The following is a 26,739-nucleotide window of genomic DNA, read 5'->3' as shown; positions in this document are numbered from 1 at the left end:
CACATGTATCCTTATACATCTGGTAGTCGGCTACCTTTTCATTGGTGTGTTTTTGTGTACATGGCTATGTCCATGATTTCGAAGCTATCTTCAACTGACATCCTAAGTGCCTCATAGGCCTCGTACCATCATGCAATCCTTTTGTTAGTGATGATGACTTGTCCATCCCTATAAGCAGCCCATTTTCCCTCTTTGTGGGCTTCCAATACTTTGGGCATGTAATCTTTGCGATGTGCTATCTGTGCTAGGGTAAGATCCTTACCAAAATAAACACTTAGTAGCTTTTCTCTTAGAAAGGAAGGCCATTTTTTAATCTATGTCCCTAAAGCGAAGGACTTAGAGTCCTCTTTCCCCACTCTCCAAGTACTAATTATAGGTACATCTGAAGCCCCAATTTTGTCAGCAAGTGTCTCAGCATCTTCTCGTGGATTGCTGTTCTCCTCCCATTCTACTAGCCGTACATGTAGTACCCTAGCTCGTCTCTTGGTCTCTTCTTCCAAAGTAGCTTTTATTATCTCAATCTTGTTCATTGATGTTCCTTTAATCTTTTTTACTATCTCAATCCATGGGCTGGCTTTTTCTATATCCTTTTGTGTTGCCACTTTTACCTATGAGTGAACCTTCCTCTTTCACATGCCTTTAGTACTTCTTTCTCTTTTTATAGTTCTTGCACATTTATTTCTTCTTTCTTAAATGTGTTCAATTCTTCCCTCAATTCCAAGATTTTAGTTTTGCAAGCATCTACCCCTTTTTGCATTTTAGTTTTGAGCGTATGCATCTTGGACAGCGTTTGTGTGTGCATTCTTAATCTTTATTTGTATATCTTGCATTTTTGCCTTCTAGTTTGCTATTAGTTCAGCCTTGACCCGCTCTCATATTCCTTTTTCCAACTCCTGTCTCATAATTCATAGTTCAAAGGGAATCATCATATGAATTTGTTCGTACTTCCTTTCATTCATGGTGTGTGAGGTCTTTGCATGCCTGTTAGATCTTGGGGAGATGGTCCAATCATGGAGCCTATGGCCATACATCTTGTACTGTGTCTTCTTAGAAGGGGTGTGGAACATTGCTTCCATGGCTGGTTGTGTTGGTTCTTGATCAGATTTGTCTCCCAAGTATTCATTTTCCATGGGTTGATGTTTACTTCATCCATCCCCATAACCAATTGTATTCACACACTGTGTGCAAAGCCACTCAGCTTGTATTTTGTAGATGTCAAATCAGCGCAATGTCTATGATTTCTGCAATTTTCAGGGTTTCCCTATCCCCCTCACCATTACATCACTCTAGCACGACAATTGCTGTTGCCTCACAACCATTACATCACTCTAGCATGACAGTTGAGCACAATCAAAGTCACTGCATAAGAGAGAGCGTAATCACAGTCACTGCATCAGTGCATAATCTAGAGCACTACCACAGTCATGCATCATTGCATATTCCAGAGTGTGACCAGACTCACTGCATCACTGAATAGTCCACTGCACAATCACAGTCACAGCGCGCGCACGCGCACGCGCACACACACACACACAGAGAGAGAGAGAGAGAGAGAGAGAGAGAGAGAGAGAGAGAGAGAGAGAGAGAGAGAGAGAGAGAGAGAGAGAGATTCTTTATACATGCAGGTGTTGGGAAGCATAGCCGCAATGGTGGTGCCTTACTGAGGGCCGTACAAAATTTTCTTCTTCGAACAGGGTATGCATCTTTATATTTCCTCCACATTTTTGTCTCTGTCTATAGCTTTATATTCCTGAATGCTGATTGCTCTTTTTGTAAGAATTTTTCTATTGTAAATTTATGTTACCTCCATTTGTAAAGCGTATCAAAACTTAAAACAAAGGAACTGTCTTGATGCTTTGAAAAATTATTCCAATGTTAGCATCAATGTTGAGCTGGATGATAACAATCCAAGACTTTAGCTTGCCTCTTTTTAAGGCTGATAATAAGTTCAAATATAATCGAATGTTGTCTTATTGAAGACACTCAGATTTTGAGCATTGATATTGATTAGGATGGGGTTTCCTCATTCAAGACCTCTAGAATCTGGTATTTTAGTCTACCTCTTTTTATGGCTGGTAATAAGTTAAATGATACCAGAGATGTTTTTTTTTGGAAGACACTTTTGGTGTCAGCATTAGCATTTGAGTAGGATGCAGATTTGTGTTTCAAAAACTGATTCCACTGTGTACAATTGAAGTTTAAGATTGTTGGGGGCTTATAGTGTGATGGAGTACATAACTTTTCAATATCGGAAAGAGAAATGGGTAAGGCAAAAAAATAAGTCAAAATGTACTTTTGATTAAGTCTAGAGTGTGCTCAATGTGGTGCCAAGCCCTTGGTTGAAACTCCAAGAGCACTATAGGTGTTGCGTTCTTAATGCAATTGTGACCAAAGATGGTCAGTCTTTGGATGTCATCCAAGAGTGTGGATTAGCTCAAGCCTTAGATTCTAGCAAGCCCCTTGAAATTCCACAGTGGTAAGTGCTTGCTTAATGTTCTTGCTTTGGAAGGTTTAGTATACTATTCTCCTGATTTTGGGCTGCCTGTTGGCCCAGGTGTGGAGCATCACGAATGAGAAGAAGTGTATTAATGAGAGAGAGAGAGAGTACAACACTCAAGGTGATCATATTGAATAATGCCACTTATATGCTAATGAGACACAAAGTGTCTATTTATAATAAAATGAAAACCCTAACAGCTGAACCATCATAGGAAACCCTAGGGGCAATAGCTACGTTTAATGACAGTTTAAATGCATAGGGAGTCTGGATCATGGATCAAAGGAAATCAAGGTGTAGTGCACGAGATGGCCTATAAATTCCCCTCCATGAAATGGGCGGACTGATCTAGGAACAATAACAAAATCCTAGAAAAAAAGGTATATGTGGTCATGGTTGCACATGTTCATCCTGATGGATATAGCAACCTATGACAATACAATGAATGATAGATTATGTTTTAAAAGTATCATGAGTAGAAATAGTTGAATAGCTCGAAACTTTGATGGAGGAATAGCCGTCATTAAAAGATATGTAAAAATGTCTTTTGAATAACTAGCCCAATCACAATCCATGAATCCATGCATAAGTGAAGAAATAGCCTTGAAGAAAAGGCTTAAATCCTTGGGGTCCTTGAGGTAAGTGAAGACACTCTTCACTGTTTGCCAACGATTCACAAAAGGGCTGTCAATTATGATGCGTGATTGGGCAGCTGAATACTTTGTTGGTGATGGAAATATGCCCCCCTCAATGGTGGCAAATTGGCGAGCCATAGTGGGAGAAGAATACCAATATAAATGACAGCAAGTAGTTGTTGCAAATGATGTTGTAATGCTGCAATTTGGACATCGTTGATCCCAATAATAAGCAAATCATCAATATATGGAATAAAATTTGGTAAATCTGAAATATGTGACATTGAAGGAACATGTGTCATAAAAAGATCAATCACGCTGAAGGAGCATGATCAAAAGAAATTTCAGATGTGAGAGTTCTGGTCAATACAATAGAAGAAGGTACTCGATCATCATAAACCGCACACTGAGGGTCATCGAACAAGACAAGAAAACCTGAAGTAGCAAGTGGTTGTTGCAAATGATGTTGTAATGCTGCAATTTGGACATCCTTGATCCCAATAATAAGCAAATCATCAATATATGGAATAAAATTCGGTAAATCTGAAATATGTGACATTGAAGGAACATGTGTCATAAAAAGATCAGTCACACTGAAGGAGCACGATCAAGAGAAATTTCAGCATGCTATTGATCTTAAGTATCAAGACAATAAAGTCCTGATGTGAGAGTTCTGGTCAATACAATAGAAGAAAGTACTTGATCATCATAAACCGCACACTAAGGGCCATCAAACAGGGCATGAAAGCCCGAAGTAGCAATGGCTAAGATGAAAATGAGATTCTTCTTAATACTTGGCGCATAAAGGACATTTTGTAACGTCATGGAAGTGCCAAAAATAGTATTAACTTGCATAGTACTAATGCCTTTAATTGCATAAGAGGCATTGTTTGCACACATGACTATACTCCCCTTAGGTACATTAGAGAGAGAAAAATAATGCTTGACAAGAAGTGATGTACTTAGATGTCCCACTGTCGAAATACTAAGTAGAAGCCGCATCAATAAATAGAAAAACAAGTATCATGAATAGAAGGATTGTATTGCCATTGAATGAAAAAAGTATAATCTTTGAACTAAGAATAGTTTGTGGTCTCATATGTGAGAGCAATATTGGACTCCTTCTCTGATGCAATGCGCTTATGACATTTAGTGATGTTGTGCCCTGTCTTTTGGCAATAATTACACCTCAGGTTTATTGACTATACCCTTGGAGGGATTGGAAGAGGATGGACCAACATGAAAGATTGTCTTTGATCGAGAAAGGGTGGATGTAGAAGAATGCCTAGCATGAAAGTTTATTGATTTTTGACAAGCAGCCTTGTTTCTCAGCTTCGGTTTGGATTTTTCACGATGATGGGTGGAAAAGGCCTGTTCGGTCTCTATGGTAGCATTGTGGTTGAGTCGGCTTTGTTCTTCCTGCAACAAAAGGGACACAAGGTGATTGAAGCTATAGGTAACTTCATTACCCATAGTTGCCAACTACAAGGTGGTAGCAAAACCTTGGTATGCCTCTAGGAGACCATTAAGAGTGATGGAAACAAGTTGATTATCTCTAGAACTTCTTCATCAATATTTAATAATTTCTCAATAAGATCTTTGATTCCAGTGAGATAAGCATCCATGTTACCTCCTTCCATGCGAATGTCTTCAAGATGCTTACGTAGGTAAGCAACATGCGCTTCATTGCGCACTTGATATAATTCCCATCGAATCTAATCTCGAGTGGTAGGTACTTTTAAAGAAGAGGATGATTTGGCATTGTGGGATCCACCTTGCTATGTGGATGCAGGAGGTGGTGCCGGTGTTGGAGAAGCCAACCTTTGCTCTGTGCCATTCGCAATATGCCATAGATTCCTCTCACGACAAGAATATGTTGCATCATGTAAGCCCACATTGTGTACTTGGTATTGTCGAGCTTGTTGTGGGTGCCAAGCATGCCCAACAAATCATTATTATTACGAGCCATGAGTGATGATTAGTAATAAAATAATAATTTTCAAGTGAAGAGAGAGAATAAGTGCCCGAATAACAATAAGCTATTAAATAGAAGAGATATTGTCCGCCTCAATGAAGTCGAATAATATAAAGAAAAATAATTTTTTATTGTTGTATTTCTGTTGATTGAAGAGAGAGAAAAATATGCAGAAAATGATTATTTTCAGAAATTAAAATATTACCCGATCAAGGAGGTAATCAACAATATGCTGAAATCAGAGATTAATGGCTGAAAGTGCTTTAATGATGTGGACAGTAGCAGAATATACTGAAAATTTACCCAATAATGCACCAAAATAATAAAATTTGTCTTCAATGTTGGGAAAAGAATAGGGCCAGCAGCCAAATAATATGATTTTGGAGTACATTGAGGGCCAAGAAAATGAATTAAGGCAAAAGCCCCAAATTTTGACCCAAAAATTGAAGAGAAATGGAGAAAACTGGAAAAAATTATTACCCAAACAATGTCGAATGCCACGCCTCCCGCTGAATTGAGCCTTGATTTTGATGAAATTCGATGAACTTTAGAAAAACCCGAAATTTTCTGAAGAAATTGGGGTGAAATTGAGCTCGAATGTCGAAAAGCCCCAAATTTTATTGGGAAATTGATGAGAGATTTGACAATTTTTATGAAATTTTTGCCCAAAAGATGCTTAATGTCATGCCTAGTGATGAATTGAGGCTCAATGTTGATGAAGAATTCCCAAGATGGTTTCGTATGTTTAGAACGATACGATTTGCCTAGTGATGAATTGAGGCTCAATGTCGATGAAGAATGCCCAAAATGGTTTCATATGTTTAGTACAATACGATTCATACGTGAACTAGTGGGATACAGAACATACATGACAACTTCAAGAATAATACATTGTTTTGCACGCTCATTAAAAAATACACATAAAAGTATATATATGCATATATGATAATACATACAAAATGTGCAACTTAAAGATAGATCAATCATCACAAAGTTTCATGAATTAGAGACTAGAGTTTAGAAAACAATTGCAATGCCATATAGGTCTAAAGAGTTGAAACTAGAGTCATGTATAGAGTGCTCCAAAAAGATACATAAATTGCAAATGTCCATGAAAGAACTCAAAATATATCATGACAAACGGACTAAGTACAAAATGTCTAGACTCATAAGGGATGACTCATCATCAGGCTCAGACACATTGGAAGGTGGAGAGTGGCACTCACTAGAAGAGGCCTTAGAGACGACTCACCATAGTCGTCATTACTTACAACTTTCCCATCATCATCATACTTAGGCTTCCTAATTGGAGCATCCTCTACAACAATTGCACATGTAGTAGAGGAACTCCCACACTAGAAGAGGCCTTAGAGACGACTCACCAAAGTCGCCATTACTTACAACATTCCCATCATCATCATACTTAGGCTTCCTAATTGGAGCATCCTCTACAACAATTGCACATGTAGTAGAGGAACTCTCAAAGCCTGGCCTCACATAGGTCTTGATGGCTGGTGTAGGTCTATCCTAGTACTTGCAACTCAAGCAACAACTCCATAGCCTTTACGTGTGGGTGAGAATTGATGGTCGATCTCCTCCAGCTCCATGTAGAGATCCTTGAAGATGGCCTCCTGCTCCTCATTTCACTCCTTGTTGACACTCTTCAAGGTAGCCCCACTTAACTTGATCTCATCAACGTTCATTTAATTGAAATAAAATGAAAATTTGCATATTTAGAATCTAGCTCATTATCTAGGATTCGTAATAAGTGGAATACAACTTATTACTTCCAAGTTCTAACTTTACCTATAAAGCCATGGATATCTCATGCATAGTTTGAAGCATATGCAAGTTAGAGCGACAATAAATTAGTCACTCTAACTACTATGTGCTCAACTTGTTTCGGACCTTGGTGTGAATGAGAGAATATGTTGACTAGTTTCTCTCACACGCACTAGCTGAACAATCCTACATTAGATAAAAAATTCAAATTGTTTCAAAATTCAAATTCAATGATCATTGATCACATAACAATTCAGCTTTAGGTGACAACTTACAAGTAGCTACTTACAACTTGTGTAAGCACTCTTAAGGGCAATCTTTTGAATAGTGGATACTTGATATCCAAAAGATTTCCACTAAAAAAGAGGCTTGCCCAAAGAGACCCTCTTCTAGTATAGTGTGCTGGCAAAAGTGGTTTCACTTTGGTTACTATAATTGATGATTTCTTGTAAGAATGCCGCATGCCGGTCTTCATCCAATGCCTTCGGGATGTAGGCATCTCTATCAGCTGCCAACTCTTGATCCATGAGATGGGGTGGAGCTTTACAAGCATGATGTAATAGGGCAGCCAATTTGTGGATGGTTCTTCTCATCCACTTTCATATTTTCTTCACTAAGTAAAGGATGTCATCACACCTTGGTGTGGCATCCAATATGTCAACACTACATTTTAAAAAAAACCATTTAATTTAGTCATAGAGAATGTGAAAATTGAAACTCTTTACTTTAAACTTAATTAACTTATGCAAAAACAAGTGTAGTTACCTTGGGTCCTTCGCATCTAGCACTTTGCACGCCTTGATCTCCTCAATAGCCTCACTCACGAAGTACACGAGAAGCCCCAAGGTGGCGCCCTTCATGTCAGTCATGCGTAAAACCCTACATAAGGGGATAATAGCAATGACTAGCGCTCGTACATCATTCCAAAATGCCTCTCTCAAGCAAAGCCTCCAAATGGCTTTCCCCTTCTCCATGCTTGAGAGTGACTCCTCTTGTAGCCATGCCTTGAACTTCTTCAAAACCATGGTTTGGTGAATTTTGTTTTGAATGTCATTTAGTTGCTCTAAAAGCAACCACATGGTGGCAAAACAGGTCTTGGAGGGCTTCTTTAACTCTAGATCATTGTAGATGTGGTAGATAGCCAAGATCTTTATCTTCTTGGTGATGAAATCTTCTATGAGATAACTATCCCCAACAATCTTCCTCACCCATTCCAATGGCCTGTGTCTTCCATGAGGAGATCAATGCAATGAGTGGCACAAGGGGTCCATACAATGAACAAAAACTCCACTTCAAGCAAGGGGCCCCTCCTTCGACAATTGAAAGCATTGTTGGTAACCAGTTGCACCACATTGGTTACACCAATCTACATTGCACAAGTAAAAGAGGAGATAGGTCTGAGTTATGATGGAGTCATGGATCATGGAGATAGAGATTTATGAATCATGACGGAGAATAAAGAGGTAGAGGTTTATGAATAGATAAAATGAACTATGATTTATGAATATTGAAACATAAAATGAGTAACAAATCATCGAATCATAAACCAAAAAAGATTACCTCAATGATAGCTTGGTGAATATGTGAGTATATGAATACGCTGAGCTCTTCATTCTCTTTGCCCCACATCCATAGCCCGCAAAAAGAATGTTTCAAGAGGTGAAGAAACAAGGATGTTGATGATGCCTCGTTTCTTCCAATCCCTCCATCCATCGTGCAATCTTCAATGGTCACATTCGATCGGCACATGCTGCAATGCACAGAACCCTACAGAACCTCTGTACGCTACAGTACTGCAGGGAACGTTCCATTAGCATACGGAATGCAACCCTGAGAATGCCAAATTCTGAGAAAGCCCCAAATTTGGTGGCAAAGTTGGGAGTTGAATTTAGTCAATTTGATGAAAAGGCCCAAATATGACGAAGAGTGCGCATCAAATTTCTTTGATCCGGTGTTGAAATTCGTGAATTTGATGGAAGCCCCAAGATATTTGGCGAAGATTGGAGCCAAATTGGGAGATTTTTTAAAAACCCCCGAATTTTGGCCCAATTGTGCTCGAGAAGGGACAAGATGTGAATTGTGCTTTGCTTCTTTTGAGGAGTGAATTGGTATTTCAAAATTCAAAACAACGATTTTAATGTGTCGAGACCTTGATGACGTGGCGGCTTGTCGGTAGGGCCTCGCGAACAGGGTGCACACTGCACATTGTCAGTTCATGTGTCGGTGGACAAGCGTCACGCATCGGCGGAAAGGCAGTCACAGCGTGGCAAACGAGGCGAACTGTGAGGCGGCGACATGCTTGGCGATTAGGCAGACGGTGGCGAGGTAGGGATGCGCGGCAGGTCATGGGGTTGTCAAGCAGCTAGTCATGGATAGGGCTGCCAGCAAAACTGGGTGTGTGTTGGTCGATAGGTCCAGGCGGCAGCTGGCAGGAGTTGAGCTTGGACAGGGCTGACGAGGCAACCAACAAGCTTCGATTTGAGACCAAGGCGGCACAACAAGAGTGGCGACTTACGAGGATGCAGGGCAACTGCGCAGAATGGCTGTGATCGGACTGGAGGAAGATGAGTCTTTAAGACAGAAGTAGTCTGCACGTGACCAGCAAGCAAGGCAATGATGGCGATTGAAGATGAATGGGTGAAGATGGCAAGACTATGTTTGTGATTGCCGATCAAGAAAATAGAGCCAGCACGGGGGCAATGGCTCGTGGGGCAGCCGACTGAGCATGAGGAGCCCAATGGCAATGGCTGGTGGCGAACGATTGCCAACGATGGCGAGGGGGATGAAGGAAAGTGACTTTGATACCACTATTGGCCTAGGCGTGGAACAATTGTGCGACTAATTTAATGAAAAATGAACACGAATGAAAGAATTAATCAATGAACAATGATACTCGATCACGAATGAGAAGTAGTGTATTAATGTGAGAGAGAGAGAGAGGACAATGCTCAAGGCGATCATATTGAATAATGCCACACTTATATGCTAATGAGGCACAAAGTGTCTATTTATAATAAAATCAAAACCCTAACAGCTTAACCATCATAGGAAACCCTAAAATAAATCCTAACCCGGGTCAACAACTATGTCTAATGATAATTTAAATGCCTAGGGACCTGGGATCATTTTTGAAAGGACATCAATGTGTAGCCTATAAGCCACAATGGTGTGGATACAAAACCACACATGGATTTCCTTGGCTCTTATTATGTACATACTGACTTGTAATTGAACTTATTAGAGGTGAGGAGGATTAAAACACACATTTTGTTGGATTTAACCCTCTAGATAGAGATGGGGAAATCAAGAGTTCCAATCAACCTTCGCAAATCTGGGCCATACACTGAAGCCTCTACTGCAAGGGTCTACATTGTGTTCTGTCCTGGTCCTAGGTCTTCGTAACTGATCCTTCTTATCGCAGCACTAGCAGGAAATTAACATACAACTCAATATCACCATGTGAATATGTTGTTTCTCCACTCCTCTAGTAGAAGTATTATGGCATCTCTCCTTGAGAGGCTTGTCTTGTATCCAACTATGAGAGTAATTACAACCCTGTAATTTTGAAACCAACCTATAAGACCACAACATAAATAATGTGGGAGGTAAAAAGTACTTGAACAATAGAAAGCAGACTGGCCATTGGTGTTGCAACCCCCATAACAAGTTGAAAATCAGCTTGGCATAGATTTAACATCACAACAAAAACCTTTATTGGTTAATGGAAGCTTGGCACAGCTTCAAAACAGTCTCTAGTTAACCTCATGTTTAGAGAAACCCAACAATGTATAGATATTAAGGTGCATCCTTGTCTTTTTCATTTTTTTGCATTGGACTAGTCTTTGACACATCTAGTGGACATGCAATGAATTAATTTTTGATTCAGCCTTAGGTATCTGTGGTCATGTGGGCTGTGCTTGAGGACTGTAACTTATGGAAAATTAGTTCCATGGTTTCAGCTGATGTGATCCTTAGGGAGGTGGCCGCTCCATGGATGGATATCATCCGCACCACCCCAGTTGTGCCTGCGTCATAATCCCCTTCTTCTATTGTTGTAGCCGTGTTTTTTTTGTAGCCTTTTGGCTCCATGTGTTGTTTTCTACCTGTCTTTGTCACAACTCTATAGAAACAGAATTTATATCCTTTTTCATTAATTTGTCTATATAATGATTTATTAAATTTGTTTCCTTTGCACTAATTAGATATAAAGAAAAGTGCATTGGAGCTGGCCACTGATGAGTGGTCACAGGTTATGGTGGACCCACGTGGTGGGTTAGAGAAAAGATAGTTCACACTTCCACCTATATGGCCCGATTGGGCACCTGTGACCATAACTCATGCATATCAGGGTTAGACTCGCACATAGAAAAAATTGATGCCTTGAAGTGTGGGCTAGATCCGCCAGAACAGACAGTTACAATCAACAAGATGGCATGATCATGAAATGCTTGTACAATGTGCATGTGACTGTAAACGCCCCGAACAACGTAGTATGCTTAACAATTATGATATTCGCTTGTTTTCGAGATTTAATATAAAAGAGAATGAACACTTAAAGCTGAAAATGAAAATTACTCATAAAATTACAGCCATGAAAATGTAAAAGTAATGGACAAGATTGAGGGTTGAAGATAGGCAACCCCTCCCCCCCTCCCCCCCCCCCCCCCCCCGAAGGAAATGTATTTCTGCTCAACCCAAGTCCCTTAGGGAAGAGCTCAGTTACAATCAACTTGAGAGTGAGGAGAAGTAATTCTCACTCTCACAAGATTATGCAAAGATATACAAGTGTCCAGCCACATGTCATGAGGTGACAAGTGGTGGGACAAGTGAGGAGGTGCTTCTCCACTTTCCACTTGTCTTGTGCTGCTCCACATGTACAAGTGAGGAGGTGCTTTTTGTTGCTAAAATGGAAGAAAGAGCTCGAGAAGGAGATGCTGTAATGAATTTACAGGCTTGCTGTCCTGTAAAACAACAGTGATAGAAGAGGGAATATGGAGGAATTTGATAATGGAGAAGTGGGGAATGATGATGGGGATGGATGGGGCCAGTTTCTAGCTATCTGTGGGTGCTGTACATGAGTTTACAGTAAAGAAAAATGATGGTGAATGAAAAAAAACGAGCTCTTATTTATAGGAGAGGGAAGAGCTAGTACAAAAGGGGAAAGTGGAGTAGCACAAGACAAGTGTCCAACCACATGTCATGAGATGTGACAAGTGGTGGGACACTTGGAAACTTGTGTGACAAGTGTCTTGATACTTGTCTCTTCTCTATGGCCTTCCTTTTTGGGCTGAATACTGTCAAGAATAGAAACAACCAAATTTAGTAAGCACAGTCAGAGTACAGAATTTACTATTTTTAGAATGACATCCCTATTTTTTAGGACTAGCATTTTTAGGCTAATTCGAGGCTCCTAAAATTTAGGGACCTCCTAAAATTTAGGAACCCTTCAATATGGGTGTCATATGAAAGCTTTTTCCGTGTACATCGCAAAAACGGTATCAGAATTTTCATGTGACTTTCCTATGCAAAGAAATGTGCATTTTAAGCTTTCAGTCCACATATGCACATTGTACAAGCATTTCATGATCATGCCATCTTGTTGATTGTAACTGTCTGTTCTGGCGGATCTAGCCCACACTTCAAGGCATCAATTCTTTCTGTGTGCAAGTCTAACCCTAATATACGTGAGTTCTGGTCACAGGCGCCCAATCGAGCCATATAGGTGGAAGTGTGAACTATCTTTTCTCTAACCCACCGGGTGGGTCCACCATAACCTGTGACCACTCATCAGTGGCCAACTCCAATGCACTTTTCTTTATATCTAATTAGTGCAAAGGAAACAAATTTAATAAATCATTATATAGACAAATTAATGAAAAATGATACAAATTCTGTTTCTATAGAGTTGTGACAGTCTTTGAGTTTGCTTGGTTGGCCAGAAGGGCCTTTGTAAATATTTCAATTCATTAATAAAAAAAAAAGAGAAAATAAAACCTGAATCCACTGCAGAAAACGGACTGCATATGATGGACTGAGCCTGACAGGGCAGTGACAGGATTGGACAGGGACAGCAGGATGAAGGAATCTGCTGATGACTGGAAGGAGAGAGAAAACATTGATGAAGAATGAAAAAAAAAATACTAATAGTGCCCAATATGTGACATCCTAAATAGGAGGAAAAGGCTGTTCATGTCCGACCATAAATGCAGGTTGGACCAGGAGCTGTAAAACTTGTTGACTGCAAAAATGCCACGTGGGCAGCAAGCAAAAATTGCTGGGTACCTTCATAGAATGTGGGACAACTGATGCTAGGCTTGCTGGATATGGATGGACACATACAACTATGTGCACAATGCCAGAGCTCCCATCTGACCTAGACTGAGGTTTACAACCAAGAGGTGAAACGTAGGTAAAAGATGAATGAACATGACTGCTGTGCTAACACCAGCAGCATGTCGGGCCAAGCTCCCAATCACAAGGGCTGATGCACTATGCTATCAATCCACACCACCTTTGCGTGCAGATGGAGTTCCCATTCACACTTTTAAGATCCCTTAATTGCTTGGTCTTGGGGCTCATCTACAACCTAATGATCAGTGAACAAACTTGCTGGTGCCTATCCTGGATGTCTAAGGATGTAACAATGTATCTTTATATACGCCAAAATTGCTTAGTAGTTACAAGTCATAAAATAGTTCCACATGCTCAACAACGCCTAAGACACTTTAAAAAAGACATTGGGTTTGCCCACTTTGAGATGTCTTAGAAGTACTACATTTTTTCTAACTTTTGAAGCGTCCACCTTTTTACTAGGCAAGTTTCGGTATGTATTGCTTTGTACTCTGTTGCATTGATAAGTATCACAACCACATGGAAGAGGAGAGTTATCTCGTTGTATTGATAAGTATCAAAACCACACAGAAGAGGAGAGTTACCTACAAAATTGGGAGAGGGTGATTTTGGATCCAAAAACCTTTAATTGATTGAATGATGAGCATGTGCAAACGTGAGTCCATCTGTTCAAAAGTTGAATCCAAAGCTGAGGTATTGAAATGCTGTAAATGAAAGCTCTAAGGTAGGTCAATTTCTTTGTGAAGGGCGTAACCCTTGCCCATCCTTATGGCCAACTTTAAGGACATGGCAATGGAATGGCAATATTTACCTAAGTTTTATATCATTGGATATGAAATTTTGAGATGCTCTAATCTTGCCAATAACATTTGATTAAGTAATTAATCAAATGTACAAGGTTGTTTAGCACATGTGATGCACATGGTAGTTATTTCATGATAACAAGTCAAGGACCCCAAGGATACAGTGAGTGCCAAAGGCAAAAGTTGTAATAAGTCATGCCTAATAGGTACTAGGTGGTACACGGTGTCAAATTTCGGCCTAAACTAATTTATTGCACACTAATGTCAGTGGGGTAACAATAGAGACTAGACATTAATTAATTAATTAATGCCAGTCTAAGGGCTAATAATTGCTCAAGGATACTTTGAAGACAAATCAATTTAATTATTGGCTAGTAAAATTAATTTTTTGAATATTAGAATAATTATTAAATTAATTTTTAGAATTAATATTCTAAAAATTAATTTAATAAGTTGGATAATGTTAAAAAATATGTTTAGAAGGCTATCACTTGGCAAAACTTACCCATGCAAGTGGAAAAACGTTTTTAGAGGTTGGTTGAAGTCTATTTCAGTCATTGTGAGATAGAAGGAGGCTGTTAGAGAGCAATGAGAGACTGTTGAGTGATTCGTAGCCACCACGAAGATTAGTCCTATAGCATGTGATAGCAGTTTGGAGTTCTCCAGGAGCAAGTGATAACAACCCAAGGTCCTTTTGGTATAGATGACAACATACAGGAGGGGACAACAATCTTTTTGGTGGTTCTAAGTTGTAGGTGATAGCTTCTATGGGTGTTTGAGCAAGGTAGTAGTAGCTTTTCAATGTTTATCATGATGAAACTCTAAAATTTCTCTCTCTACAATATTCTCCCTCATCTCCTAGCCATCTTTCAAGATATCACAACATTTTCCAGCAGTTTAAACCATTAGAGAAAGAGATTTCAATTAATCTTTATTGTAAATCCCAATTTACAGAAAAAATTAGGATTTTTACAGCCGCCTCAGGATGCATACTCAGAATTGAGGGTCTAGGACTTGAATTCCAGCAGTTAAAATTGAGAAATTTCATGGAGATTCAAGAGGATAGCCAATTAATATCAGATTTGGGGCTGAATTGTCTTTCAAGGAGGAGGGTGAAGGCCAATCTGCAAGTAGACTAAGGGGCAAATTGATTTGGAGGCTTGTTGGTTAGTTTTGATAGCAAGAGGCATTGGATTAGTGGAGGAGATCAAAGGATCTTAGTTGTACTCCTTCCATTTGCAATATATGAGAAAGAAATACCACAAGGGGCACTAATTTAACGTGGTGTCCAATGTCCAAGATTAAAGTGGTTAAGTGTGTATTTTTAGTTTACGTGAATTGTATGCTTGCTATAATTAGTGCTTGATGAGGTTATTTAACACCCTATCTAAGGAGGAAGGCTAGTTTCAAGGTTTCATTGCTGGGATACCACTCAATTCCTTGATTTGGTGGGCTTGAGGTACTTGTTTAAAGGTCGAAAGCTTTGCTCTAGTGCTGAAATTCTATTCAGCTAAGCATTACAATATGAATGTGTTCGGGTAGTAAGCTGGGATCAAGCAAGGATGAATCAACCTCTCAATGTGAAAATTCACGAAGTGTTGGGAAAAATGCAATGCTTGATCTTGGACAAGGTACATATCATGGGCAACAAGTTGAGATTGTTGATTTAGACCAATATGTGAGTCCTTTTAGACGTTTAGAAGCTGATGATCAGCAAGAGGAAGAGGAATTTGATGAGTAGTTTAAAGATTGGTTGAGAAAAGTAGTTGAAATGTTTGTGTAATTGGCAAATGATCCTCAATTCATACTCTTTGTACCTCTCAAAAGAGGGCAAAAAAGGCAAGAAGAGAAGATCATTTTTAAGAGCTTCGGGATAGCAAGATGCATCGAAGGAAGATAAAATATTATACAGTAGCATGATGTTCTAAATATGGGTAGTCAACATAAGCAAATGATGCCAGTGGGGCAATTGATGTATATGCAAGGCTAACTTGAAAGTGCTAATTCAATGCTTTTTGGACAAAAGGCATGCATGCATTGATGGAGCAAGCATGATACTTTGGTGGTGGCACTAGTTTCCATGCTATGGTGGTTCAGGAACCATATATGGGAATGCATGATACAACTTCTTATCATATGGAGCAACCAATGTGTGGTGTGTAAGATCCAATGTATCCGGATATGGCTAGCAATATGCATAACCCCATGTATAGCACTATTGGCATGATGTTGGGGCATAAAGTGAAACCGGTGTGTTCACTGGGAAGGGCGGTAGGGTACAACCAAAATACATAAATGCTTTCACCCAATTTACAATTGTCCACTTTACCTGAACTTAAAGACACAGAATCAAAAAGAAATACAGAAAGCTAGAATGCTCTTGTTGCCACACAGACACCCTGTTGGCCCCTAAGTTAGGCGTCCCTTGCGGTATTTCTTTATCTTTAGAAAGAGAGGGAGTACAATGGGCTGTCTTTCACCTATTCTGGGTGAAATTTGGCAGCATAACAGTACAATTACTGACCCAAAACAAATTGACCTGGAGGGGAAACTCTGCCCAAGACTGAATCTTCTGGTTGGAGTGCAGAATTGACCATTTTAGTCTGCTGTGATTACTGGTTCAGACCTGTTCTGAAACCTGTTTACAACTCATACTGTTCCCTGTACTGTTCAGCATCATCTGTAATTACTGGTTCAGACCTGTTCTGACACTTATTCTCAGCTCATATTGTTCCCTGCACTGTCCTGCATCATCTGGGCCAAGTGCCCCTTGATTCTGACATCAATTGGGCTTTGAAATAACCTTTGAACAGTCCAGAATCAAAACTGATTTAATGTTGTTTCAGACACTTGCTTGGTGAGGTTACTATCCTCACCTGTTCCTGCTTGTGGGCAGCAAACAACTGCTCATGTTCCTAGAGAAAAGAGGCTCTTGCCTCATGCAAAAACAACATATTCCACACAGCTGTACCTGAATCAGAAGATAGGTCCTTGATTCTGCAGCATAACCATACTGTCAGGGAGAGAAAGAGAGAGAGTAGGAAGCAAGCTCAAGCCTCTGTGCATCATGGACAAGGTAGACCAGCTCTCAAGAGCTCTCCATCTGCAGCATTCCATCTCCCTTTCACAAAATGAGCCCCCCATGCATTGAAACTCGTTTTTGTGCTGTCCTCTCTCTCTCTTTTGGGAATTTATGCCCAAATTGTGACACATGGCATACATATAACAATTTTCCTGTTTAAACCTTTCAGTCTAAAATTCTCCATCCTCGGTTCAAAATTTGACCTCGGCACAGACCAGAGGATTAATCCTCGTACAAAAACGAGGATAATGACGCGAACAGATTCTGGGGTTCAAAAATAGTAACTCCTTAAATTTTAGGAGTTGCTTCCATTGCATCGCCACTAGTCTTCTGACCATCTTTGCAGACTATGGCTACATCCAAATCTGTAATGTAGCTCGACTGAAAGTGAATTTCCACTGATGACTCCACATGGACTAATCTCTTGAAGATTTGTCCATCTTCACTTTGAACTAGTCTCTTCCAGGCTAGTTCTTCAAGACACTTGACCATATACACTTTCACAAGTCTCTTCCAGGCTTATCAATCTATAGTGCCATGAGTCTCTTCTAGACTTATACTGGATCTTAACTGTCCAGTCTTGACTCACTAGACATTCTTGTCCGTTTCACAAACTGGCCATGCAACTCAGGCGTTTAGATTTCAAGAGGGAATCTTCCAAAAAGAAAAACCAAATAAAATATGTAATAAAGAAATCAACAAAAAGGTAATAGTTGTCACAGTCTTGTGACATAAAGCGATAAGTTTGGCGATGTATATATGCAGATCATTGTGTTTGGGACTCATGGTATTAATGTTAGTTATGCAAATGCTCCGTATAGTGTTGGTCATGAGAAAAAATACAGCTAATAATGCATGCAATGTATGGGAAAATGTATCTTCGTATGGTTGGTAGTATGCAAATCCCATGCTTAGTCACATTGTAGTGGTCTAAACTATGCAAACAAGAATGTTTTCTAATGCATATGGGGCTCCTAGTATGTTAGGTACACACGAGAGGCTAGTCAATTGGATGCAATGTTGCATATTAGTTAAGTTGGAATTGGAGCAGTGTGAAAGTATAAAGCATCTCAATGCTTAAGGGGAAGAAAGGCCTACAATCTAGTGGAGGTTTAAGGCAAGTAAAGTTAGAGGTAAAGTGTCCGTATGCTTCTTGGTGAAGCTTCAGCATTCTTTCACCAATAGATGCAAAGTGGATGACTTGGTAGACCATCCTCAATTATTGCAACTTTACCGAGATACCTTTCGGTTAGAGCCGACTTCGAGCTCAATTGGGTTTAGCAAGGGTCCGGAGTATTGCTTGATGCTCAAGGGGGAGGTAGCACTTCCACTCCTCAAGTTGTGGATAGCTCTCATATGTGGTGGATCTCAGATGTATTCAGTATGTATCCAAGGTACTATGCTGATAGTATGTCTGCCATGGGATCACTACTCAGTGTACTAGTCACTGAGAGATGTATGTAGATGAGTATGGTTTTATTGTGGTTTTGAGACTATACTTTTGCATTAGTTTGAGATCAGTTCATGATCTGTTTGACACGAGTTTTGCCTCTATTTTGAGACAAATTCCGATCAGTTCCAACTTAGTTTTTGATCAATTTAAAAACCGTTTATGTTCACTTTTGAGATCAGTTTTGCATCAGTTTTTGCATTGATTGCTAATTAGTTTTCGCAATCAATTTGTGATTAGTTTGGGGTCACATTTGCACAGTTTGTGATTAGTTCGCAAATCAGCAAATGATCTGTTTATGATCAGATTATACTCGGTTTTCAATGGTTTACAACTGGTTCCATGGACAACAACATGTTAGTAAATGCCATTGACAATTTCAGCCGTGGTTTATGCTGAGAATATGCTTTACTATGGTTGTGGAATCAGAAGAATTGAGAAACATGAGTTATGGAAACATCCAATGGTTTCTAACAACAATTCTAGACTGATTTTCAGTTTTATGTCATGTATATACTAGCTGGAAATTTTCAGCAGATTTGGGGCATATAGCATGGTTGGACAACACAGGCCAATGTTGTGACTGTGATGTCTTATTGAAATTCCAATGCAGCATGCTTTTCCTTTGGCACAATGCAATGCAATCGAGGATGATTGAAGGGATTTCAAGGGGGAGGGGGGGGGTTTGTCACGTGGATGTTAAATTTTGAGATGCTTTAATCTTGTCGATAACATTTGATTAAGTTATTAATCAAATATGCAAGGTTGTTTAGCATATGTGATGCACATGGTAGTTATTTCATAGTAACAAGCGAAGGACCTTAAGGATGCACTGGGTGCCAAAGACAAAAGTTGTAATAAGTTATGCTTGACAGGTATTAGGTGGTACACGGTGTTAGGATTTCGGCTTAGACCAATTTATTGGCCACTAATGTCAATGGTGACATTAGAGACTAGGTATTAATTAATTAATTAATGCTAGTCTAAGGTCTAATAATTGCTCAAGGATACTTGGAAGATAAATTGGGCTAGCCAATTTAACTATTGGCTTTTGGTGAAATTAATTTTTTGAGCACTAGAATAATTATTAAATTAATTTTTAAAATTAATATATTGAAAACTAATTTTAAGCTGGATAATGTTGAAAAAATGGGTTTAGAAGGCTACACTCAACAAAACTTAGCTATACAAGTGGAAAAACGTTTTTACAGACTAGTGGAAGTCTATTCTAGCCATTGCGAGAGAGAAGGGTGTTAGAGAGCAATGAGAGGTTGTTGATGTGGTTTGTAGCCACAAGGATCAGTCTTACAGTGTGCTACAACAATTTGGAGTCCTATAGGAGCAGGTGATAGTAGCCCAAGGTTATTATGATGCAAATGACAACATACAGGAGAGGATAGTAATCTTTTTGGTGGTCCTAAGCTATAGGTGACAGCTTTCATGGTTGTTTGAGCAAGGTAACAATAGCTTTTTAGCGTTTCTCATGATGAAACTCTGAAATTTCTCTCTCATCCCCTAGCCATCTCTCAAGTTATCTCAACATTTTCCAGTAGTTTAAGCAATTAGAGGAAGAGATTTTAGTCAATCTCTATTGTAAATCCTAATTTATAGTAGAAATTAGGGTTTTGACAACCGCCTCAAGATGTGTGCTCAGAATTGAGAGCCTAGGACTTGAATTTCAGTAGCTGAAATTCGGGAATTTCAAGAAGATTCAAGAGGCTAGCCAGCCAATATCAGATTTGGAGCTGAATTTGTATTTCAAGGAGTAGGGTGAAGGCCAATCCCCAAGTAAACCAAGGGAAAAATTGGTTTGGAGGCTTGTTGGTTAGTTTTGACAGTAAGAGGCACTTGGATTAGTGGAGGAGATCAAAGGATCTTGCTTGTACTTCTTCCATTTGCAATATAAGATAAAAAAATTCTGCAAGGGGCACCAATTTTGGGGCCAACAGGGTGTCCAATGTCCAATATTAAAGTGGTAAAGTGTACATTTTTGGTTTACGTGAATTTTATGTTTGCTATAATTAGTGCTTAATCATGTTATTTACCACCCTATCCAAGGACGAAGGCTGGTTTCATCTATCTATTGGAGATGTCCTATGGGAAGAAAAATACGACTTTCAATCCTTTAGGTTTCAAAGTTTATGCCTCTTTGCTTTATATTTTCCAAAAACGAGATATTTAACTTAGCTTGAGGAGGTATTGACCTCATTGCAATAAATTGCCAAGAGTTAAGTATTACCTTGTGATGAACACAATTTTGTCAAGAAGAATTGCATCAGACTTGAAGTGGATTACTTTAGACTCACTTCTTTGAAAGGGATGTGGTAGAGATGACCAAGAAAGGTTCTAGGTATTCATGTAAACATACTTCATTTGCGTCTTTGAGAGCTTGCATTTCTTGCTTGTGTAAGTATGGTTTCTATTGATGACTGGTTTAAAAATCTAATTGTGGATGATGCATAAAGTTGGATATGGCATATGTGTGCATTGTTTTTGCAGGTTGCAGGTGAAGTATTTGGGTGTTCTAAATATTGCATGGTTTGTAATTTGAAAGTGTTTGAATGTAGTATCCCACAATTATGGTTATGCAAACACATATATAGTCCATTTCAGCTTTGCTTTTTATGAAAAGCCATTGTGTATAAAAAGTTTGCTGTGCAAACTAAAATTCGATCAACACCTAAAAAATGCTTGAAAATTGAAAGTCTTAATTCAGAAGCTGGAAAGTAGAATGCAGACATCTTTAGATTAGGAATATAGATAGCTTTGAGCGAAGTCTCGTGTTGAAAAAGCTCTCAATCAATATAGTGAAGTACGAGTACTTCATAGATGAGATTGAGCTTGATGATGCTCTATAGATTTTCAGAGGGCACTATTCTCATGTGACCTGCCCTCTCATCAACTTGACTGGGCTCCCTTTCTGGAGCTGAAGAGCATTTACATTTCAGGTCCACTAGTATGTCTTCTAGATCTGCACAGGGCCTTATAGCAATGCTCCCAGGAAGGGGAATTGCACGGCACTGTAGCAAGATAATCAACCAGAGCAAAAATATTCTTAATGTAGTGCAGAACTGTTTGACTCAAGATTGGGGGTCTACTTAAAACATTGAATGCCCTTAAGAATCACATGAAATTCTTCTGGCATTGAGTTTTGGTTGTAGACGATCGTTAGGCTCTTTACTACTTTCAATGTCGAGTATACTTTGACTAGAATAAGGTGACTAGGTGAAACCAGCCATCCTTCTTGGAGAGGGTGGTAATTACCTGATTAAGCACTTAATTATAGCAAGCATAAAATTCACATAATTTGAAAATGCACACTTTACCCCTTTAATCTTGGACATTGGACACCCGGTTGGCCCCAAAACTAGTGCCCCTTTTGGTATTTCTTTAACTTTAATTGCTAATGGATTGAATACAATTTGAGATTCCACAATTTTCTTTGCTGATCCAAAAGCCCCTTGCTGTACATACAACCAACAAGCAAATTGGGCCAATTGCCCCTTGATTTTCACGTAGGAATTGCACAAATGGAACTTCCCAACGTTTCCCCAATTCACAATGGATGTCGTGGCATTTGAAATCCTTGTCAATTCCATGAATTTCAGGTGCTGATTTTCATGCATGATGCCTTCTATGTTTCTTGAAAATAAAATTTCATGGACTTGCTAGAGGTCTTATAAAAGACCAGAGAGGAGCCATTTTCATAATAGCTGTTTTGTTTTAGTAAGAAAAATGTGCTCTTATAAGAAAGATCATGATGCTAGGAGGCTTTTATTGGACAAGGATACCAAATCTAGTGATTGGCCAATTAGCTCAAGTTCTCTCACTTTCATTTAGGGATCTGAGTCAATGATGTGGTCTTTAATCAATGCAGTAGTTCATAGACTGTGCAATCCACATCTTTGGTCAATAAGTGGCTGGGAAAGACTATGTCATTAAACATGTAAAGAAAGGGATTGATCTATGGAAAGAAATCTACACGAGCTTGCTATCAGAGTGAAGCAATGTGGAAGTTAATGACCAAGACAAAGAGTGAACAGAGAGAAAGAAAGAGACAGTGAAACGCAGAAATGTATAGGTTCTAAAATTGCAAAAATTATTAAAGTAAAGGAGAAATTTGAGTGATTTCATCACCTTGGAGGGAAAAGTGGCAAATATATGCTGGAGAGAGTAGAACCATGAGAATTGAGGTGGTGAAGTGGAGTTTAAGTTTTGCTAATGAGATTGTGGAAAATAAGTGGTTTAGGAGACCACAAATCACTGTAAAGGACAACGAAATTTCATATATGGCCATTGACATCAGTAAGTTTATTCAAATATTTGAGCTCTTATCTTTGAAGTTGCCAAGGGTTTTAATATTGTTCAAAGAGAAAAAGATTGCCATTAGCTAAGATGAGAAGTAAAACAGTTAGCTTGATGATAAGGAATATGGTTTACTCTTTAATAAGGAGGAAACTATGCGTCTTTAGTTGGTCTAACTATTGAGGGCATCCAGTCAAATTGTCAATGTTACTAGGTCCATTGTGGAATGAAAATGTACAGGAGGCATAAATTTTGTATCATGTTAATGTTAATTTTATGCTGAAATCTGCAGGCTGAATATTAGTAAACATGCCCAGTTTGAGAGGTTTGTGATGAAGTGAGTGCGGTGCATTTGCATGTAGCACTGTTGAAATCCTGGTGCCTTTACTGGAAGCATTTTTTGAATTTTTTCATAGAAAGTACTTCACTGGCCATTATAGATAGATGTTGGTCGTATCCTAGATTTTTGTGTGAGGTTTCATGTCTACCTTCTTTCGGTGCTATCCTCAGAACCTCAGTATCCTGTACTTCTCTGGTTGAACATATATCTGGTCATCGTAGTTAACATCCATGGTATGGGCTTTTTTTAATTGTTGAGGGCAAACATAAGGTTGATTTACTATCACCAGCATCAATGGAGGATATTCCTATTATTTTTGTAGGTACAAGTTTGAAGAGTCTAGACCAGGCTTGGTGGAAGTACAGCCCAAATTCAATTGGAGTAAGTAGGGAATCCAATTCTCTCTTTGTAGATTAGCTCTTGTTATTTCAGACTGACCACATTTCTTACGATAGCTGTAGGCATGCATGTACACTGTTGTACCATCCAAACATCTCCTTTATTTAGGAGATGTGCCCTGTACATTATACATGTAACATACAACAGAATCGGGCAAGCCCTCTCTGCAAATGCAGAAAGGTGCTTGAATCTCTCTCTCTATCCTTTTTTTTCATAATGCTCTCTCTCTCTCTCTCTTTCTCTCTCTCTCTCTCATTTCAATTTGCTCATCTGTGATGCTAGGAATTGATCTTGGTGACCCAACTGTCAATTCCATGTATCTCTACCAACTGATAAAGAACTGTTCATTATGTCATAAATGTACACACATGCACAGACATGCTCATGCACATGCACACATTCTTGGAAACCTATGTTATGATAAAGTTAATTTGCAATGGGGTGATAGGGAGGTCAGCACCAGATCACAACCCTCAGCATCATCAAAGCCAAGCACAATCACATGGAAAAAGAGATGCTGAAATTGGCACGGTTGCATGCTGTCCATATTGCACATGTGCACACACCACAGAGTTTTCTTACTGCGATGGAGTGGGAAGTGAAAAGTTTCCTACATGATGTAATCAAAATCAGTGAAAAAGGTTAATGTAATCATTCTAAGATTATTGAATTTAGGTATATCTATCATATTGTAACAACTAGAACGGTACAGCATGCAAGCAACGTGATGTCCAAAATGAAGTCTAAGCAAAAGAAGAAAGCATTTTAATCTGATTGTTGATGGGAAACTCCCAAGGAACCAAAAGTGCATGGAAAAATTCATGCCAGTAACTCCAAAGCACTTAAAGCAGGGTGTGCAAAAAGACTATGTCTTGAAAAATCCATCGTAAACTCCAATGCTTCCTATCAGGAAGAGCTTTAGGAGAATAGCAACAAGGGGCATTGCCTATGGGGTGCAGTTCAATATAATCATTCCATATGAGAGCTCTACCTACTGGACAAGAATATAATGAGATTTTATTGACCCTTGTTGGGCCTTACATTCTTATCAGAAACCCAAGGCTTAAGGATGAGACATTAGGTGAAAAAGGGAAAACAAAAGCCTTGCTCCATGGAATCATCATTGCCTTTGAAGAATGGGAATCGAGAGGAAGGAAGATGCAATATGTTATTGTAAACTCCTTGACAAGGCAATGTTCCAATTTCCAATTAGCTGAATTTATTCTTTAACATAGCCCATGATCAGATTTAACCATTAGTGAAGGTTTTCCTTTGTTTGTGTAAGAGTTTCCTTATGGTGCCACAAATTTTGATATCAAGGTTTTGTGCTGAAATTAATCTCTATGTTCTATGTTGGGATTTTTGGGTATGTGGGTTCGTCTTGGATATCCACCAAAGTTTCACTATTTGTGTGGGGGTGTGGGATCGTAGCTACATTGGTAAATTACTTAAAGCCACACAAGAACTAAGAGTCTTGTGATGTCGGCGGATCTCCCTCATCTCTCTTTGGTGTAGCTTGTGTGTGTGGTACCCTAGTCTCCATGGTCAACATGGTGCTTTGATCTCCTAAGCTCTTTTGACTTTGACCTCTCTTTGCCTAGGTATTGTGTGTGTGGTCACCGTCTGGAACAAGTTAGTAATTTGACCGCTTGTCTCCCCTATGTGTTGTGCCATCTTGTAATAGTGATGTATGGAGTTTTTCAATCTGGATTAGGAATTGGCCTAATTGGCACTAAGTTGGTGACTACATGACAGATTTAAGAGAAAAGTCATCCTTGAAGAGTGGAATATTTGCCATTAATTGAATTGTAGGCTCTACATCTACATATATAGTGCTCCTCGTTCTCTATCTCCATCCAACATAGTCTATAGATTTGCTCTGCTCAAGGCATATGAGCTACTCTCTTTGTCTCAAACTTAGGCTAATGGGATGAGACCCTAAGATGGCCAATGGCAACTTGCATCTCATGTGGCATGAATACATCTAAATATCCAAGTCTCACAAATAAAGACATTTGTTGTAGTCTTGAAAAAGGACATCTTTCTAGGGAGGGGATATCGAGGTGAGATCTATATGTGATGCATGTGAAGCTAGTACAGAACCTATTGCATGATTAGGTTCCTCTTTGAGTGAGAGATGTACGGATGGGGACTCAGAGATGTATGGAGGGGGAGTCAGAGTCATCCTATTTGAGCTAGTTATCAAGAATCCGCAAATGCTCTCCTTGGTAGTCAACATGGATGCATGGCTCATATTCTATGGATAAAGTTGATGTTACGGAAGAGAACGTCTATCATCAAGGGGGATATAGCAAACTCTGCTATGATGATCTCATGTGGTATTGATGGCTTATTGTGAATCATCTGAGAGCATATGATGATATGTGGTCTCTCAATTTGTGTTCATAAGTAGCCAAGCCAAGGCTTCAAGCTGGTGCACCATACGTCTTGGGTGGTGTGACCAGTGTATTAAATAGCCATCTCCATGTGTGTGACTCCTAGAAATATATGTGATGACATTGTCACTCCAATGTGGCTAAAGCAAAAATATCCTCGTGTGAGTCAGCCCGTAGCTGTTTGCGCAATGGTGAACCTTTTTGCTAATGTGCTAAAGGTAACTCCCAAGTAAACATACAAATTTACTACCTCCATAGAAGGGCGTCTCACTGTAGACCCTCCTGTGACTTAGAGACCAAAACAATATTAGCAGTATAAAGTAGAATGGAGACTAAAGTATCTACTCTATCCACTCCTGCGTGTATGATGTGACATTGTGTCTCATCAATATGGGAGAAAGAGGACATCCCCACCTCACTCCTAAAATATTAGAGAGCTTGTCCAAAGGTCCTTTTGGGCATCTCACCTGACCAATCACCCTCTCATATAGAGCATAAATACCCCAAATAATATTTGATGGGATCGCCAATGTTTGCAACCTTTGTTGCAGTAGTCTATCTTGTGGAAATGTATGAAAATCTTTGTCGAAAGCCACAAAGCAACAATAGAGCTTCTTCCTCGTATATGCATGCTTCCAACATAGCCATGAGGGTGAACATGTGATCAAGTGTAGAAAAGCCCCTTTTAAAGCTAGCTTGCTCTACTACTCAAGCCCTCTCTTTG

The 26,739-nt window shown here is 39.3% G+C and overlaps 1 protein-coding gene across 3 annotated transcripts in view; it reads left to right on the top strand.

Moving 5' to 3' along the window:
• The window catches only part of LOC148017092 (smr (Small MutS Related) domain-containing protein), a 40,802-nt gene that overhangs the window by 11,014 nt on the left and 3,049 nt on the right, over positions 1 to 26,739 (top strand). Inside the window, exons 3-4 of one of the 3 annotated variants that reach the window (XM_087663196.1) lie at positions 1,626 to 1,695; positions 23,543 to 23,960. In XM_087663196.1, the coding sequence (XP_087519322.1) occupies positions 1,626 to 1,695; positions 23,543 to 23,609 (137 nt within the window). In that variant the 3' untranslated portion in view covers positions 23,610 to 23,960. Of the gene's footprint in view, positions 1 to 1,625; positions 1,696 to 21,074; positions 21,356 to 23,542; positions 23,961 to 26,739 lie in introns of those variants that run through there. The other 2 variants (XM_087663197.1, XM_087663198.1) reach the window with 2 other exon arrangements.

This window comes from Lygodium microphyllum, chromosome 22 (genome assembly GCF_053477565.2).
Source record: "Lygodium microphyllum isolate KBCC chromosome 22, Lygodium_microphyllum_v1.1.10, whole genome shotgun sequence".
Taxonomy (NCBI): domain Eukaryota; kingdom Viridiplantae; phylum Streptophyta; class Polypodiopsida; order Schizaeales; family Lygodiaceae; genus Lygodium; species Lygodium microphyllum.
This window is presented reverse-complemented; position numbering and strand designations above follow the sequence as displayed.